A 20452-nucleotide genomic window follows, 5' to 3' on the forward strand; every position below is an offset into this window, starting at 1 on the left:
CAGCGGGAATGATTTCACCGCCGATCACATGCTGTGTTTGCCGCACTGTCATGCACATGACAGCTTAGCAAACACAGGATGTACAGGTCCCCCCATTCAAGTGAATTGTGGTCCGGGTTCGGGTACTGTTCTGGTACCCGAACGCGAATGTTTTTAACTGTTCCGCCAAACCCGCCGGATCCAAACATCCAGGCATCCGCCCATCTCTAACGATATTCTGAATAAATACCACTGTGACATTATTTGAGTTTCCACGTGAAATCGATTATCTAAGTAGTTGCACAACATATATGTTCCATCTGTTGAGGAAATTAGACCTTTTCTTCAAAGAGATTCTAACAAGTCAGCTCATTCAGGTCCTAATTAAGGTTGAGCGACTTTTACTTTTTTAGGGTCGAGTCGGGTTTTGCGAAACCCGACTATCTCAAAAGTCGAGTCGAGTGAAATCGGCCGATTATCGGGAAAAGTCGGGGTCGGGGATCGACCGAAACACGAAACCCAATGCAAGTCAATGGGGGAGCATAGTCGGCAGTGGGTGGAGGCCAGGAAAACACCTGCAGTGCCCATTTTAATGGCAAAAACATCCATTCTTGGTACTGAAGCTTGTCAATCTTAATTTACCTTATAATAATAGTTAGGCATTGGAAATTGGGGGTCATTTGGCTAAAGTTGTGGGGGGTATGGTTGGTTCAAGTATTTAGTGGGCCCAGGAAACATGGACCACGTCATGGCAGTGGAGCAGGGAGAGGTAAGTATTTCAACTTTGCAAGTGCTGTGATCCTGAGCAAGCAGGGGGGCCCACTCGTTCACATTGGCACTGGCACAGGGCACCTCAAAGTATGGCGGTGTGTTTGCACGGCGGGGGCGCATCCCACCGGCAGCGTCACTTTTGCGTACTATGAGGGGCCCTGTGCCAGTGACATCGATAACGAGTATCCCCCCCACCTGATGATGGAACCTGCACTTTCATCTGCACCTTCCTCTTTGTCCCCATGTAAGGTGGTATAGTATGCAGGAAGGGGAACCTCACTTTAAGCAGGGTCAGAATCTGGCTGTGTAGCGTGCAAGGGGAATGTAGCAGTCAGGGTCAATGTACCAGCAGAGTCATCTAGCACTGGCTGGGCAATGGGCAGGATGAGGAGGAAACACAGATATAGTCCCAAATACAAAAGTAGGCTAAAAGCAGCTCAGGCAGCATTGGTGTGGTCAGTGGAGGACTATTGGAAGGAGGGACCGCAGACAGACTTAGTAGGCCTAACATAAAAATGGTGGCTCTATGTACTTTTAAATAGGTTCCAGGGGTACACAGGCAGCATTGGTGTGGTCAGTGGAGGATTATTGGAAGGAGGGACCGCAGACAGACTTAGTAGGCCTAACATAAAAAAGGTGGCTCTATGCACTTTTAAATAGGTTCCAGGGGTACACAGGCAGCATTGATGTGGTCAGTGGAGGACTATTTGAAGGAGGGACCACAGACAGACTTAGTAGGCCTAACATAAAAAAAGTAGGCTCCATGCACTTTTAAATAGGTTCCAGGGGTACACAGGCAGCATTGGTGTGGTCAGTGGAGGACTATTGGAAGGAGGGACCGCAGACAGACTTAGTAGGCCTAACATAAAAAAGGTGACTCTATGCACTTTTAAATAGGTTCCAGGGGTACACAGGCAGCATTGATGTGGTCAGTGGAGGACTATTTGAAGGAGGGACCGCAGACAGACTTAGTAGGCCTAACATAAAAAAAGTAGGCTCTATACACTTTTAAATAGGTTCCAGGGGTACACAGGCAGCATTGGTGTGGTCAGTGGAGGATTATTGGAAGGAGGGACCGCAGACAGACTTAGTAGGCCTAACATAAAAAAGGTGGCTCTATGCACTTTTAAATAGGTTCCAGGGGTACACAGGCAGTATTGATGTGGTCAGTGGAGGACTATTGGAAGGAGGGACCGCAGACAGACTTAGTAGGCCTAACATAAAAAAGTAGGCTCTATGCACTTTTAAATAGGTTCCAGGGGTACACAGGCAGCATTGGTGTGGTCAGTGGAGGACTATTGGAAGGAGGGACCACAGACAGACTTAGTAGGCCTAACATAAAAAAGGTGGCTCTATGCACTTTTAAATAGGTTCCAGGGGTACACAGGCAGCATTGGTGTTGTCAGTGGAGGACTATTGGAAGGAGTGTCTGACACAGTTAGTACTCCAAAATAATACATAGATGTTAATGTCGCGCAAAAAAACAAAACAAACAAAAAAAAGGGTGGCATACTTAGGTACAGGGGTGGGCTCCTCTGACTTTCAGACATTGTTATTTGGTGCAAAGTATTTACTGGTGTAAATGTAGGACAGCACCACTGAATATTTTAAGTAGCATCAAACATGTCAACAAATTGGTATTGTCAGTGCCAGGAATTGAAGGATTTCACCGCATAGACTAAACAGCGATGGAGCAGTGACAGATAATTTTGCAAGTGGTAGAGCACAGTTTGAGCTGGGGGGCACTCTCTTGTGCCTGGCGGTACTGGCCCAAGGCCCTTCATGTTACAACGGTGTGTCTGACGTTGGGTGCGCACCACCAACGCCAGAGACACTTCATTGTACTATGAGGGAACCGGTGCCAGTGCCGTCGGCCAAAAGTGGGCACACCCACCTCTTCAGACAAACGACACTCTCACGGGTGCTTCCACCAAGTGGCGAGACGACAGCCACGTGGGGGGAGTCAGCCCATTTAGGGAGGTGTAAACATGTCGTATGCTGGACATACAGCAGCTGCATATGGAGGAAATTGGAACACTCAGTAAGACCTGTCCAAAAGCAAGACCTTTTTACAGGAAAGCTAGGTGTCAGCCGGGAAAGGTGGGGCAAAATAATTAGAAATCCATGATTGGTTCATTTTAATGAAGGTTAGATCATCAACATTTTGGGTAGCCAGACGAGTCCTTTTTTGGGTCAGTATTGAACCTGCAGCACTGAATACTCTTTCTGATAGCACACTAGCTGCTGGGCAAGCGAGCTCCTGCAATGCATATTCGGACAAATCAGGCCAGGTATCTATTTTGGATGCCCAGTAATCAAATGGGAATGACGGGTGAGGGAGAACATCGATAGGGGAGGAAAAATAGTTGGTAACCATACTGGACAAATGTTGTCTCCTGTCACTTTGAATTGATGCTGCAGTACCTGTCCTGTCTGCGGTCATTGCAAAATCACTCCACAACCTGGTCAGAAAACCCCTCTGTCCAACGCCACTTCTGATTTGTGCAACTCTAACACCTCTGCCCTGTTGCCCCCTGCAGCTCGTGAACCATCACCGGCACTGTGTGCTGGGAATGCCTGAATCAAACGGTCAACAAGAATTGCTTGTTTGGTTGCCAATATTTGTTCAAGGTTCTCATGTGGCATGATGTTTTGCAGTTTCCCCTTATAGCGTGGATCCAGGAGGCAGGCCAACCAGTAATCGTCATCGGTCATCATTTTGATAATGCGGGGGTCCCTTTTTAGGATACGCAAGGCATAATCCGCCATATGGGCCAATGTTCCAGTTGTCAATTCACTGCTTGGGCTGGGTTGAGGAGCACTTTCGGGCAAATCAAGGTCACTTACCTCCCTCAAAAACCCTGTACCTGGCCTTGCAAAGCCAACAGTTTCTATTGCCCCCTGAGAAGCTTCCTCATCCAAAAAATACTCATCCCCATCATCCTTCTCGTCCTCCTCCTCTTCACCCGCCACCTCGTCCAGTAGACTGCCCTGACCAGAAATTGGCTGACTGTCATCATGGCTTCCCTCGTCCTTGGCTGCAGACGCCTGCTCCTTTATGTGCGTCAAACTTTGCATCAGCAGACACATTAGGGGGATGCTCATGCTTATTATGGCGTTGTCTGCACTAACCAGCCGTGTGCATTCCTCAAAACACTGAAGGACTTGACAGAGGTCTTGTAGCTTCGACCACTGCACACCTGACAACTCCATGTCTGCCATCCAACTGCCTGCCCGTGTATGTGTATCCTCCCACAAATACATAACAGCACGCCTCTGTTCGCACAGTCTCTGAAGCATGTGCAGTGTGGAGTTCCACCTTGTTGCAACGTCGATGATTAGGCGATGCTGGGGAAGGTTCAAAGATCGCTGATGGTTCTGCATACGGCTGGAGTGTACAGGTGAACGGCGGATGTGCAAGCAAAGTCTGCGCACCTTCAGGAGCAGGTCGGGTAACCCCGGATAACCTTTCAGGAAGCACTGCACCACCAGGTTTAAGGTGTGAGCCAGGCAAGGAATGTGTTTCAGTTGTGAAAGGGCTATGGCAGCCATAAAATTCCTTCCGTTATCACTCACTACCTTGCCTGCCTCAAGATGTACACTGCCCAGCCATGACTGAGTTTCTTGCTGCAAGAACTCGGACAGAACTTCTGCGGTGTGTCTGTTGTCGTCCAAACACTTCATTGCCAATACAGCCTGCTGATGCTAGCCACTAGCTGTTCCATAATGGGACACCTCATGTGCAACAGTGGCAGCTGCGGATGGAGTGGTCGTGCGACTGCGGTCTGTGGACGAGCTGTCGCTTCTGCTGGAGGACGAGGAGGAGGAAGGGGGGGCGAACGCCTACAGCCAACTGTTTCCTAGACCGTGGGCTAGGCAGCACTGTCCCAATATTGCTGTCCCCTGTGGACCCGGCATCCACCACATTAACCCAGTGTGCCGTGATGGACATGTAATGCCCCTGGCCATGCCTACTGGTCCATGCATCTGTTGTCAGGTGCACCTTTCTACTCATAGATTGCCTGAGTGCATGGACAATGCGGTCTTTTACGTGCTGGTGGAGGGCTGGGATGGCTTTTCTCAAAAAGAAGTGTCGACTGGGTAGCTCGTAGCCTGGTACAGCATAGTCCATCATGGCTTTGAAAGCTTCGCTTTCAACTAACCGGTAGGGCATCATCTCTAACAAGATTAGTCTAGCAATGTGGGCGTTCAAACCCTGTGTACGCGGATGAGAGGATGAGTACCTTTTCATAACGAGAGTCTCTTGTAGGGTGAGCTGGACTGGAGAGCTGCATATGGTGGTACTAGCGGGGGGGTGCCGGTGGACATGGCAGACTGAGAGAGGGTTGGTGATGGTATTCTTGCTGTTGGCCTACATACAGTGTTTCCTACCAATAACCTGGTGATTCCCTGACTGCTTTGGCCTTGCGACGAAACTTCCACATTTGCTGCAGGTGGTGTGGTAAACGTTGGGCTTACAGTGAGGGAAGGGATGTCACGTTGCTGACTAGCTTCATTGTGAGAGACTGCAACAACGGTAAGGGACGTTTGGTAGTTAGTCCAGGCTTGCAAGTGCATGGTGTTTAAATGTCTACGCATGCAACTTGTATTTAGACTTTTATCATTCTGACCTCTGCTGAAGGTCCTTGAGCATTTCTTACAGATGACTTTGCACTGATCATTTGGATGTTGGTTAAAAAAATGCCAGACTGCACTCTTCCTACTATTGGATACCTTTTCAGGCATTGCACACTGAGCTACTTTAACCAGATGGCCACGCTCTCCTACAACTGGTTTTGGTTTTGCCACACGTTTTTGGTCAGATACGGGCCTGCCAGATGGAACCTGTTGCGATGTTGATGCCTGCTGCGGCTCCTCCTCCTCCGCTTCAGAGCTACTGCCGGCTGCACCCTGTTCCTCCAATGGCTGCCAATCGGGGTCCACAACTGGGTCATCTATGACCTCCTCTTCTATGTCCTGTGCACCTTCCTCTGTGTCACCGTGTAAGCCGGTGCTATAGCGTTCGTGACAGGGCTCCATAGTCTCATCTGGGTCAGTTTCTGGATCAGTACACTGCGAGGGCAATGTTCTGATCCGAGTCAAAGGAACAGCATAAGAATCTGGCTGTGGCTGTGCATCTGTGCACTCCATGTCCGATTCATCTTGTAATGGGCATGACCTGTTAACAATTTCCCTTTCTAACCCAGGAACGGTATGTGTAAAGAGCTCCATGGAGTAGCCCGTTGTGTCGCCTGACGCATCCTTCTCTGTTGTTCTGGGTGAAGAACGCAAGGAAGCGACTTGTCCCTGACCGGGAACATCCACTGACGATGCGCTGCTTTTACATTTTGCACTTTCCGAAGAGGAGGCAAAAAAGCTAGAGGCAGAGTCAGCAAGGAAAGCCAAAACTTGTTCCTGCTGCTCCGGCTTTAAAAGCAGTTTTCCTACTCCCAGAAAAGGGAGCGTTCGAGGCCTTGTGTAGCCAGACGATGACAGTGGCTGAACAACTCGAGACTTAGGTGCTATATTGCTTTTCCCACGACCACCTGATGCTCCACCACCACTACCATCATTACCAGCTGGCAATGACCACCCACGGCCACGACCTCTTCCACCAGACTTCCTCATTCTTGGAAATATGTAACCAAACTAACAAACGTTATTTGTTATTGTAAAACCAGTTACAATGAGGACGAAAAATTGTTGTGAATTTAAATCTTCCTTTATAGGTGTGTGAGAGTGCAGGGAAAATCAGGCCCACTGTATTACAGTACACAGTTTCAGTGGCAGACAGTGGCTGACAGATATGCCACTAACAGGACTGACGCAGATGCACAGATTTGCCAATATTAATCTCCCCTTCTTTTTGGGGGGGATGGGAGACTAGTGAATCAATCTGGCCCACATTTTTACAGTAGTGTTTCAGTGGCACAAAATGACAGACCGATACCACAGACTGGACTGGCACAGATGCACAGATTTGCCAATATTAATCTCCCATTCTTTTTTTTTGGTATGGGAGACTAGTAAATCAATCTGGCCCACAGTTTTACAGTAGTGTTTCAGTGGCACAAAATGACAGACCGATCCCACAGACTGGACTGGCACACATGCACAGATTTGCCAATATTAATCTTCCCTTTTTGTTTTTATATGGAAGACTAGTGAAGAAATCTTGCCCACTGTTTTACAGTATTGTTTCTGTGGCACAAAATGACTGACAGATACAACAGACTGGACTGGCATAGATTGGCAATATAAATCTCCCTTTTTAGGTGTGGGACAGTGCAGAAAAATACAGGCCCACTTTTTCACACTACACAGTTTCAGGGGCAGAAAGTGGCTTTAAGATATATATTAAAAAAAAAATCTCCCTACAGTAATCTCAGAAAAGTATGGCAGACAGCAATAAAAAGGACTGCTGCACACAAAAGTGTGGACAAACAAACAAGATAGCTGTGCAGAAAGGAAGGAACAACAGGATTTTTGCTTTGAAAAAAGCATTTGGTTTGCACAGCGGCGTACACACAGCAATGCAGCTATCAGGGAGCCTTCTAGGGCAGCCCAATGAGCTACAGCGCTGATGAAGAAAAATGTAGCCTCCACTGTCCCTGCAAACAAAAGGTGGTGTTGGACAGTGGAAATCGCTACAGCACAAGCGGTTTGGGGGTTTATGTTCCCTGCCTAACGCTATCCCTGCTTCTGACGAAGCGGCAGCAACCTCTCCCTATGCTCAGATCAGCAGCAGTAAGATGGCGGTCGGCGGGAACGCCCCTTTATAGCCCCTGTGACGCCGCAGACAGCAAGCCAATCACTGCCATGCCCACACTCTGTGTCCTCCTTCATTGGCTGAGAAATGGCGCTGAACGCGTCATATGAAACGCGACTTTGGCGCGAAGGTCACGTACCGCATGGCCGACCCCACACAGGGATCAGGTCGGGTTTCATGAAACCCGACTTTGCCAAAAGTCGGCAACTTATGAAAATGACCGATCCGTTTCGCTCAACCTTAGTCCTAATATTTCACCTCTGTAGCAATAACCATCAAAGAATAGGCATCATTGGAGAACTACAACATAAACAGCTTAAAATGCGGACATTGTGTTCACAGACACTGCCGAGCTTCCAAGCAACTTTACACAACTGGCAGAGCTGAATGTAAAACAAAACCATATGTTTACGTTCTTTTGCCAAATGGCTTCAACAAATAATTCTATTATTCCCCCAGGTAACAAATGTGTGCCAAGTATTTCTATTAGAGTGTATCACGAAGGCATTGTAGGGCAGAGAAATGAAAGAGTCAGTTGCTAGCTACTGCTATATTAGTAGAGCGTTTCTAAAGTGGCCCATTACATGTTATTAGTAGATAGATACATAGACAGATTAGTATATGAAAGGTAGATAAATACATGACAGATAGATAGATAGATAGATAGATAGATAGATAATTACTAGAAATGGAAAAACTACAACAGCATCAGAACAATGAGGGTGCAAAGCCTCCCTGGCAACAACCAAATCATTCAGATAAAAATGTATAAAAAGTGTTTTTTAATGGCTCATTGTAGTGCCACAATGGTTCATTAAAAAATACTTTTTATCCTATTTTTGGTGCGCTGCCTCCAGTTGCTGCATTTTTAGATAGATATTGATACGGTGGGCAAAATAAGTATTTGAAACATTGTTGAATTTACAAGTTTTCCCATCTTCCCATCTATCTTCCCATTCCAAAAGACATACTGATGGGGCTCACAATCTAAATTCCCTATCGGGGGTAGCGATGATAATGTGTGTAAAGCGCTGCGGAATATGTTAGCGCTATATAAAATAAAGATTATTATTATTATTATTTATCTACAAAGAATGGAGCGGTCTTTAATTTTTATCGTAGGTACAATTCAACTGTGGAAGACACAATCTTCAAAAAAAATCCAGAAAATTACATTGTATAATTTTTATACAATTAATTTGCATTTTATTGCATGAGATAAGTATTTGATACAATAGAAAAACAGAACTTAACATTTGGTACAGAAACCTTTGTTTGCAATTCTGGACTGTCACTGGGAAACATTGAGTTTGAGGTCCCTCCAAAGATTTTCTATTGGGTTCAAGTCTGGAGACTGGCTAGGCCACTCAAGTACCTGGAAATGCTTCTTATGGAGTCACTCCTTAGTTGTCCTGGCTGTGTGTTTCGGGTTATTACCATGCTGGAAGACCCATCTTCAATGCTTTTACTGAGGGAACTAGGTCATTGGCCAAAATCTCACAATACATGACCCCATTCATACCCTCTTCAATGCAGTGCAGTCGTCCTATCCCATTTTCAGAAAAGCACCCCAAATGTATGATGTTTCACCCACCATGCTTCATGGTTGGGATGGTGTTCTTGAAGTTGTACTTATCCTTTTTCTTCCTCCAAACATGGTGAGTGGAGATGATACCAAAAAGTTCTATTTTGGTCTCATTTGACCACATGACCTTCAACCATGCCTCCTCTGCATCATCCAGAGGGTCATTGGCGAGCTTCAATCTGGCCTGGACATATGCTTGGTTGAACAGGGGGACCCTGTGTTCCCTGCAGGATTTTAATCCATGATGGCGTAGTGTATTACTAATGATAATGTTTGAGACTGTGGTCCCAGCTCTCTTCAGGTCATTGACCAGGTCCTCCCATGTAGTTTTGTGCTAATTCCTGACCTTTCTCAGAATCATCCTTACCCCACAAGGCGAGATCTTGCATTGAGCCCTAGATCGAGGAAGTTTGAAAGTCATCTTGTGCTTCTTCCATTTTCTTATAATTGTGCAATAAAATGCAATTTAGTTATTTAAAAACCATACTGTCTCTCACAGTAGATGTGTACGATAAAAATTACAGACCTCTCCATTTTTTGTAGGTGGGGAAGCTTGCAAAATCGCCAGTGTATCAAATACTATTTTCCCCACTGTAAATAGATAGATAGATAGATAGATAGATAGATAGATAGAAAAACAATAGGCAAAAGTGCAGGAACCTGTGCAAAAAAGTGGATGTTTATTTTCCCACCTGGGCTAATAAAGTCCACGTTTTACAGTTTATTGGTGTGCTGCCTTCTTTTATTTGACTGCACTACTGGAGCAATTTTTTTTTTGTCCAAGGAGGACTTGCATCGAAAATATAATATATTGCTGCAGTTCGATTGTACTTTGTTATTTTTAGATTGATATACAGTCAAAATTGGTAAAAAAAGAAAGACAATGGATATTCTTAATTTGCAGGCAGACTAAATTAATTTCATGTTGCGCAAGTAAATTAAATTAACTGAGACTCTGCAGTTTGTGCATCAGCAGCCGGGCATATTGTTCCTCAAAAACATTGTATAAGTAGACAAACGGGTTTCTTGATAACATGAAACTTTGATGGTCCATGGAGTACTGAAGTTTTATAATTATGATATATATATATATACAGTACAGACCAAAAGTTTGGACACACCTTCTCATTTAAAGATTTTTCAAGAGAATGCCAAGAGTGTGCAAAGCAGTCATCGAAGCAAAAGGTGGCTACTTTGAAGAACCTAGAGTATAAGACATAATTTCAGTTGTTTCACACTTTTTTATTAAGTATATAATTCCACATGTGTTAATTCATAGTTTTGATGCTTTCAGTGTGAATGTACATTTTTCATAGTCCTGAAAATACAGAAAAATCTTTAAATGAGAAGGTGTGTCCAAACTTCTGGTCTGTACTGTATATGTACAGAGTAGGGCACATGCACATATACACATTACATTTAAGGCTATAGTAGTTAAGTGCATTACCATTTTCCCACTGAAACCAAATGTTATATTACTGCGGTCAGCAGGGCTTTCTTTCAGGTGCAGATTTAGTAAACAGCTCTGTTTTTCATTCTCTGTGAGAGAGAAAAAGATTTGCAAAGTGATCAGTATGACTAAAGAAATGCATATCAATTGTTTACAGCAGGTGATGATTGCTTACCCCAACCCCCTTTGGTAAAACACACAAGTGATCCCAGTATGTAAATCTAAATATGTTGCTTAAACTATTAAACTGTTAAACTTTAGTAGACTTAGAGAGAATCTGTCAGCAGGTTTTTGCTGCCTCATCTGAGAGCAGCCTGATGTAGGCAAAGAGACCCTGAATCCGACGATGCATCACTTATTTGACTGGGTGCAGCCGTTTTTACACAATTAGAGTTTTTAGATTTAGCAATGAAGCAGAGCTAAGAAAGCTAACCCCACCCCCATCATGCTTTCAATATACAATGTCCATAGACAGTAAGCTGCCTATCACAGAAGAGGCGGAGTCTCACTAGGCAAGGCTCTTCTGTGTCCCAGTAATGATAAACTCCTGGTGCTAAAATAATCACTGCAAGTAAACAAAACCACTGAGCTTGATAAGAAATAAATTGTTGAAATCTTTGCTTTAACCCCTTCGGCATGATGTGTTCAGCTTGCACATCAAAAACTTGCTGACAGATTCCCTTTAAAACAGTACCTAGAAAGCAGAAGGATACATATATTTTTAGTCCTTATAATTGTTGTCATCATGGGTGACGATGATTATAATAATAGTAATAATTATAATTTGCTAAGGTTCACTTTAAAACAATTCTACTTTGATGGCTGTACTACCATTTTTAAGTTTTACCATATTGTAAAGCTTAGCAGAGATTGAAGGCACCGCTCACACTAGCGTGATTGCTTCCAATTTTACAGGATCTGTGATAGATATGACAGATCTGTCATGATTTGTTCTGATCACTTTTATTCCCTCATTAACTTATAATGGGTCTGTCAGATTTCTATCAGGTATCTTTTTTATTTTACTGGATAGAATAGTATGCTTTAATGTGCTTTCCTGGCTGTCAAAAAGCAGCATAAACCTAACAGGGAAGAGCTAACGGCAATCTGAAAATTGTAAACAGACGCTAAAAAAATGATAGCACATATGGTCGCAATCTGTACAATTGTATTTAGTCAAAGACATTATTTACTCCACAAATGTAGAGAAACCAGAAATGCAAATGACATGTACCACAAATACAGTAAGTACAAGGCCTATGATAAGTCATAGGTAAGTGTGTTGTGCATGCCCGTCTTAATGATGGTCGTGCTGGAGTAATATGCTCCTAACTTATGAAGAGGCGCTCATCACTTACGGAAACAGGCTCATCTTACAGATGTCGTGCACCTCTGCCAGAAAAGTAACATTTGTGAAGGTAGGCCCAACTCTTCATCAATTTGTGAGTTGGGTCACAACCCGACTCGTACAACCTCTGCTCAAATCTGATGTAAAACATGCAAATCAGAGTTGTGCAAAAATGTTCTGAGATTTGAAGGTGTTTTATGCCAGAAAACTAGGAAAAACATTTTCTTGAATGGTGCCCTATGTGTCAAAGAAACGGTGTCATTGATAAAAGGTCTTTTTTTTTTCAGATTAATTGTTAAAAGAGTTTAACACCTTTGGAAATATATGGCTCCCAAATGTTTTCTATATATCTAAAATAGCAAATACAGCACATACTCACCTTCCCCAGGCTCAATATCGGCTCTCCGTTGCTGCTCCTGTCTCTTTTACTGGCTGCAGCGGTGATTTTATGATTACAGTACACTTCATAGTTGCAGCCAATCACTAAGCTCAGTGGCTTTGCTTATTTAGATGGCATAAACCTCTGAGTTTAGTGATTGGCTGTAGCAGTGATGTGCACTGTAGTGATGACTGCTGCAGCCAGTAAATATAGACTAGCGCAGCAGCAGAGAGCCGATACTAGATCCGGAGGAACGTGAGTACCTGCTGTTTTTGTTATTTTATATGCATACAATCATTTTGAACCTTATTTTTAAAGTAGAAAGTCATGTTACAATGTGATGCTGCACTCCTGAGAAGAATTGCTTGACAAGGATCTCACTTCTGACTGTAGAATAAGTTCTGAAGCTATTATTATTATTATTATTTTTATTATTTTTCTATCTACTGGCTAACAGGGTACCAAGATATATTTCTTTCCTGTGTAGAATAAGTTGGCACTCAAAAAATTGCTTTATGTTTCTCGTAGAATTTTTTTTGCAATTCAAAGAAAGTGTCTGATGTTTTGATTTAATATTCAAAACTTTCTCTAACAAATAAATTGCTGTAGACAGAGTCTAGAGTATGCCGTGGCCGGAGCATATGATCTTCCCTCCCAGCGTCCTTCCACATAGAGACTCGTGGAAGCGCAGTGAGAGCGCGAAACGGCCGTCGTCTCCACACTGCTCACAGGAGCTCCTTGTTCACTCTCCCGGCCATGATGTTTTTATGAGCATTCAATAAAGTCAAGTCAAGGTTCTGATCGGTGAGTGCCCTCCTTGCTTTCTTATGCAATGCACTGACTCTCATGTGATTTCTGGAGGAGCACCCGGCAGCTTGTGGTGGAATTTGGACTGTTTGCTGTATGGAAGCACTTGATGTGCACAAAGGCTGGGAATCTCCAAGTGGAAGGTAGTGCCGTCCCTCTTTTTTCTTTTTCTTTTGTTAAAGAGTCTAGAGTAACATCCTAGCCACTCGCATGCATTGCACATGAAGCAAACTTTGTTACCTTTATCTCCTTCTGACATTATACCTCTAGACTGTGTGCAGCAACCTAATTGTTGGAGAGACATTTAAAAACCTAATTTTCAGTGGATTGCATAATAAATTTGTAAGAAAAGTATAATTGATTTCTCGAGCCTTATATTTTTTTCAATCGTCTGTATCTGGTATTGCAGCTGATCCCCATTCAAGTAATGAAGCTGCGCTACCATGTCAGGCACAGCCCATGGACAAGAGTGGTGTTGGGAAGCAAAGCCATATAGGTCTAATCCTTGACAAACCCTTTATCATACGCAGTAAGGATATATTTGGTGTGTACATAGGAATGCCTGATAAATCTGTGTATTAAATCTAGGACAAAAAATGTGAGTACATAATATGCACTAATATGTACAAATATAGCAAGACTGCTTCATTCACGTACAATAAAACAGTGCTGAAAGTCATAGAAAGAAACATGTAAAGTGGTTGTCTTATTCCTTCCCTTTATCAATATCTTTAACAACTAACCACTTTTGTAGTTTGCTTTATTTTAAAATTCCCTGCCATTCTCCCTATCTTGTTATTTCCTATATTTCTTTTTTAACCTTTACTTCCTGTCATTTCATTTGAAGGGGTCTCAAATAGGAAGTCACAAGAAGTTGGCCTTGTGTCACTTCTCTACAGCTTCCATTTCCCTTTGCCCAAAGTAGGATGTTTTCATGAGGTAATGTTGCTGTTACTTACTACAGTTTTTGCCACCACCATCCCCTGATGACGTTTTGGATCAGTAGCAGTGATGGAGATGTAACCGCATCATCAGTGGCGACTGTCAGTCACCGATTCTGACACTACTGCTTTTCTCCCTGAAATGAGACATCATTAGGGAGTGGCGATAGAAGCAGTGTAAGTGAGAGTAGTGTCGCCAACAGCTCCTATCACTGCCCTCAAATTAATTGTCATCACAGAGCAGTGACAGAAGCAGGGTCAGTGATAGCTGCGCTGCTGTCACTCACCCTGCTTTTACCATTGCACGCTGATGATGTCTCATTCTAGGGAGGGAAAGAGTCAGTGTCAAAAGCAGAGACTATAGCGGCAACTGAACATGCAGGCAGTGGCTACTGAAGATGTGTTTATGTCTGCATCACCACTGCAGAACTAGGACATCACTGGGGATAGCAGTCACAGAAGATGCGGTAAGTGACTGCAGCGCTGATGTCCTGGTTTGGGTTGGGGGGTGATAGATAATGCAGAGAAGTGACTGCAGTGCTTTCCTCCTATAACTTTCTGTTTAACACTCTCTTCAAATAAAACATCATAGGAAGTAGAGGAAAAAAAGGACATAAAGGGAACAACGGGAAAGGGAGAATAGTAAAGAATTTTTTAAGAAAGTAAATTACTGAAGTGCTTAGGGCTTAAAGATGGATATTTTAAAGGGCATTAAATGTATGAGACAAGATTGCAAGATTTTTCCTTATTAAAATTAAAAAAAGGGCAAATTTCTCCATTTAAAAGGAATCTGTCAACAGGTTTTTATTACCTACTACATAAGAGCAGCAGAAAGTAGACACAGCCTATCAAAAGTAATTGAAAGTAGCAGACAATAAAGGGATTTAATGTGTAAATCAAAAATGAAAAAAAAAATGGCAAAATTCAACCATAGTAATGTTTAGAATCAGTAGATTTTGCATTGTACAAACTATTGACCCTTATTAATTTCTAATTGTAAATTTCATTATTATTTTTTTCATTATCTTTTTATATCTTGGACTTCATGATTCAGTATACAGTAACAGGCAAAGTGCAGCATTTTTCATTTATTGTTCTCATACTTTTGATAAGGACACCTTATTATTTATACATGTATTAAAGATGATTTTTCATTTCTTTTCACAAAGATTGTCAATAAATGAACTAAATCACATAAGGGAGTAGCAGGACTGCCACACAGATCCCTGATGCCAAACCGATTAGCATCCAAATAAACACGCAGCAGCACATCATCTGCACAATGCAATTTTTTTTTAGTATTTTAATAATGCTTCTCAAAGGGCTTGTTTTCAACTTTCTTCAGTGGCAAGTTGGTTCTCAGGGGGAAGAGTCGCTTCCTAATGCTCACAGCTTCTACCCAGTCTAAAGGAACCGTTTGCTGTCATATGCATCAACCCTCTGCCCTAATCCCATCTGCTGTCGATTTTATCCCAAGAGACTGAGAGTTAAGACAACACAGCTGAGATCCACTTAGAAAAGTACATATAGGGTATAGAGAAGAAACAAACCCACTTAGTCTATTAAAAAAAATAGAAATCCATGTTTCATAATTAAGTATGTTAAAATATTTCCTTTGCTTATTTTTAATATTTGCTAGGTATATTTAATTGAACTTTTTTTATTATATTGTTGTAGGATAAAGTGACGGTATTTATGGCGTAGAATAAACTGCCAGCTTGTTTTATATTTATTTGGTGATTGTAATATCACAGTTTTTTTTGGATTCCATAAATCACTTACTGCATTCATTTGAAGTATACAACAATCAATCATAGCTACATGTTCTATATTTTGTCTATATTTTTGTGTAGGCATTGCATACACAAGATGGACAACTAAAAGTTCCAGTGTCCAAATGATTCGTTCCCTTATAAGATCCTCAGGTTACTGGACCCACTAGAACTTGCACTTGTTTAAAAAAAAAAAGTTGAATCTGTATTGAAACATAAAAACTAGAGGCTTTTTTAAATCCACCCAAACTTCCCAACAATAGAGAAACACCATCCAACCTTACACATTTCAGACACTAAGTGTCAGTGTCTATGCCAGAATTGGGAAGTAGAGCACTTTCAAAAGTCACAAAACCTTTGCACAACTTCCCATTATGACTTTTGCCATTTTCATTCCTGTTCCACCATTGTGGGCATGGCTGGGGAGGAGTCAGGGTGAGATGGCCCATGAGAATGCCCGCCCAACAAATTAATCAAAAGTGGTGGTGTACTGTATGCATGAAATGTTACCCCAGTCACTGACTGAAGTAACATTTCTGGTGAGGAGCAAAGTCACATGCCACTGATAAGATCCCCTGAAATCTTTAGGAGAATTTGGCGCATCTTATTTTTACATGCCTCTCATTAACGCCAGTCTAAATAAACTGAGACATTAATATGTTCTTCGTCATAGTATGTTGAAACAAAACTACATGCTTTATCATTGGATGAAATCACTATGACTTCTCGCTATTGGCTCACCACATTGATTGTTCTAGGAAGGAGAAAATTGTGGGAACCTATGGGGAAGGATTAAATGGTGAGTGCAGAATTAGAAAACAATGACAGGATTCTTCCAAAAACAGTGTCACACATCTTTACTGTTTCGGTGTTAGTTTCAATAAAGCGGGTCTTCAGTATAATGTATAACCTAAAGTTGTAATGCTTCTGGAAGAAGGCAACCATATCCAAGTCATTTAAAGATTGTTTTTTTCATGACACATTTTATATTTTATGTTAATGGTAAATTTAAGTCGACATGTTTTGCATTTATTAATGAAAATATAAGAAATGTAACAAAAAATGTAAAAAATTTGCAATTTTCAAACTTCGAATGGCTATCTCTTCAATCTAGATAGTCATACCAGACAAAAACGTTAATACATAACAGTTACGTCATATCATTGCATCAGCACCATCTGTAAAATGTTCTGTTATTTTATTAGGATGTTAGAAGGCTGAAAAATGTAGCAGCAATTTTTCATTTTTTCAAGGGAATTTACAAAAAATTTTTTAGGGACCTATTCAGTTTTGAAGTGACTTTGGAGGACCTATATATTTTAAACCCCCTAAAAGTGATGGCATTTTTAAAATAGCACAACCTTTGGAGCTTTTCAGGAATTACTGCAAAATCACCAGGACAGGATTGAAAAATTTTATTTTTACCACCTAAATGTTGCTAATTTTTGGATAGGCCACTACAGCTGGCAGACTATAAAGCTTTTATTGTCCATGAATTGCAATGGCAAGCATCAGGACTACATAATCATGGCATTAGGTCACTGAGGGGGTAAATAGGGAGCCTATGATAATCATCTAGAAGCTGTGGTCACTATTGACAGTAGCATCTAAGGGGTAAAATGGCTGTATTTTCAGCCATTGATGGGTGCTATTCTCTTACAGTTGTGCTCAAAAGTTTACATGCCCCAGCAGAATTTTTGCTTTACAGGCCTTTTTTCAGAGAATATGAATGATAACACCAAAACTTTTCCTTTTAATGGTTGGGTGAAGCCATTTATTCTCAAACTACTGTGTTTTTTCTTTTACGATCATAATGACAACCCAAAACATCCAATTGACCCTGATCAAAAGTTTACATACCATGGTGATTTTGGCCTGATAACATGCACAGAAGTTGAAACAAAGGGGTTTGAATGGCTACTAAAGGTAACATCCTCCTCACCTGTGACCTGTTTGCTTGTAATCAGTGTGTGTGCATAAAAGATGAGTGAGTTTCTGGGATCCAAACAGACTCTTACATCTTTCATCCAGCCTCTGACGTTTCTGGATTGTGAGTCATGGGGAAAGCAAAAGAATTGTCAACGGATCTACGAGAAAAGGTAGTTGAACTGCATAAAACAGGAAAGGGATACAAAAAGATATTAAAGGAATAGATAATGCCAGTCAGCAGCATTCAAACTGTGATTAACAAATGGAAAATCAGGGGCTGTGTAAAAGCAAAACCACCATCAGGTAGACCAACAAAAATTTCATTCACAACTAGCAGGAAAATTGTTCGGGATGCAAAGAAAAATCCACAAATAACATCAGCTGAAATACAGGACTCTCTGAAAACTAGCAGTGTGGCTGTTTCAAGATGCACAATAAGGAGGCAGTTGAAGAAAAATGGACTGCATGGACGAGTCGCAAGAAGAAAGCCATTACTGCACAAATGCCACAAAGTATGTCACCTACAATATGCAAAACAGCACAGAGACAAGCCTCAAAACTTCTGGAATAAGGTAATGTGGACTGATGAGACCAAACTTGAACTTTTTGGACACAAACAAACATAAACATTACATTTCAAAACAGGTCAACAAGGTCTATGATGAAAGGAACACCATTCCCACTGTAAAGAATGGAGGTGGATTGCTGATGTTTTGGGGATGTGTGAGCTACAAAACCACAGGAAACTTGGTCAAAGTTGAAGGAAAGATGAATGCAGCACGCTATCAGCAAATACTGGAGGCAAATTTGCACTCATCAGCCCAGAATCTGCGCATGGGACGTACTTGGATGTTCCAACATGACAACGATCCAAAACACAAGGTCAAGTCGACCTGTCATTGGCTACAGCAGAACAAAGTGAAGGTTCTGGAGTGGCCATCTCAGTCTCCTGACCTCAATATCATTGAGCCATTCTATGGAGATCTCAAGCGCGCAGTTCATGCTAAAGAGCCCAGGAATTTACAGGAATTGGAGGCTTTTTTCCAAGAACAATGGGTTGCTTTACCATCTGGGAAAACAAAGAACATCATCCACAACTACCACAAAAGACTTCAAGTTGTCATTGATGTTAGAAGGGGCAATACATGGTATTAAGAAATGGGGTATGTGAACTTTTGATCAGGGTCATTTGGATTTTTTTCGGTTGTCATAATTTGAAAAGAGAAAGCACAGTAGTTTGACAATACATGGCTTCACTTAACCACTAACCATGAGTGGAGAAAAAGTTTTGGTGTTATCATTCATATTCTCTGAAAAAAAGGCTAAGAAAGCAAAATTCTGCTTTGGTATGTAAAATTTGGAGCACAACTGTATATCTCAGGTCAGTAAAAAGGAGTATTGGTGGTCATTATGTGACTAACAAAGTCAAAGGACTAAGACAGTGATTATGAAAGAAGCGGTACATATGTTATACGTTAAGCAAAACAGGGGCAGACATACTATTAGTGCAATATTGGCAATATGGTTCTAGCTGTTCTCTGACTGATCTGACTGCATGTAACTGTGCTCTTTTATATTTTTCTACTATTGTTCAATAAAATGGAAGTTTCATACATATAAGACCTTTGAAGGTGCAGCGGATTCTTCATCGCTGGGTCATATACATTTTTTTGGAGTTTGTTGCTGTGGCTGCCAAGCTGTGACCCTAGGTGATGGACGGACTCTTGGAGTGAGACGAACATGGTGAGCTGACTAAACATTTTTCATGTTTATATTATTGTGCTCTTTTAGCAGCTTGATTCTGTTTAATCTCAATACATTAAGTTAAAGAGTATCTATTAGAGATGAGTCAACTGTTTCAGAAAAAGTTTGCCAATCTCACATTTGCCACGAACGTTGCACATTCGAATTCGTGTTCGGATTCCCGAGCTTTTTTTCCTAAAAATCAGAGTTCACTAAGAGTTCTTTCAGATGTCAGTATTTCTGATAGCTGCAGTGGCCGCAAAACGTCCCACATATGTGAATACTGATGACAAGCGTGTGACATCCCAGTGTCATCACTATGACACATAACGACACCTGAAATCAGTGGAACTGTTCTCGCTGTTCCCCGTCATCGGGTGCTGAAGCAGACTGCTTACATCACTGCCTACTGCTCGCTCTGTGATCATTCAGCGCAAGTAGTGAACAATGTTGAGAGTTGAATTCAACTGTTAACAGTGAGAGCAGGTGGTGGTTATTAGGATTCTAAGTAGAAACCCGAGAGTGGACCCTCTGGGTCGTAGCTCTAGAGCCCCTGAGGGCGAGCGGACCTGATGGAACCACCCCTATACAGGGAGCATTAGGGGCAGGCCCAAGGGGGATGGAATCACAACGGCTGGAGCCAAAGGGGCAACTAAGGGCAGGTCAAGGAAGAGAAGAGACCGGGGTATGGACGGAGTGGATAGGAACAGAGGAATATGGGAGACAGATGGAACCGGTAGGACCAGAGACTGGCAGCGGCACGATGCTGCAAAAAGTGGAAAACAAAAATAGTAATGACTGGCAGGTATGGGCCGAACTGGCAGACAAGACTAGACACTGGACAGGCACAGCTGAGACACAGGGCAGGCACGGCTGAGACTAAGTAAAGAAAACAGTGACAGGGAGCCTGAGAACGAGGATGCTAGCGTGACTGCAATAGATACACAGGCATCTTACCACAGAAGATGCCGAGAAAAAA

The 20452-nt window shown here is 42.2% G+C and overlaps 1 protein-coding gene across 3 annotated transcripts in view; it reads right to left on the reverse strand.

The window, feature by feature from the left end:
- Positions 1-20452, reverse strand: part of ST18 (ST18 C2H2C-type zinc finger transcription factor) — a 524976-nt gene that overhangs the window by 299920 nt on the left and 204604 nt on the right. For all 3 annotated transcript variants that reach the window (XM_069731333.1, XM_069731332.1, XM_069731331.1), the window contains exon 2: positions 10552-10643. In XM_069731333.1, the coding sequence (XP_069587434.1) occupies positions 10552-10643 (92 nt within the window). The remainder of the gene's footprint in view (positions 1-10551; positions 10644-20452) is intronic.

Source organism: Ranitomeya imitator, chromosome 6, assembly GCF_032444005.1.
Source record: "Ranitomeya imitator isolate aRanImi1 chromosome 6, aRanImi1.pri, whole genome shotgun sequence".
In the NCBI taxonomy this organism is placed as follows: Eukaryota; Metazoa; Chordata; class Amphibia; order Anura; family Dendrobatidae; genus Ranitomeya; species Ranitomeya imitator.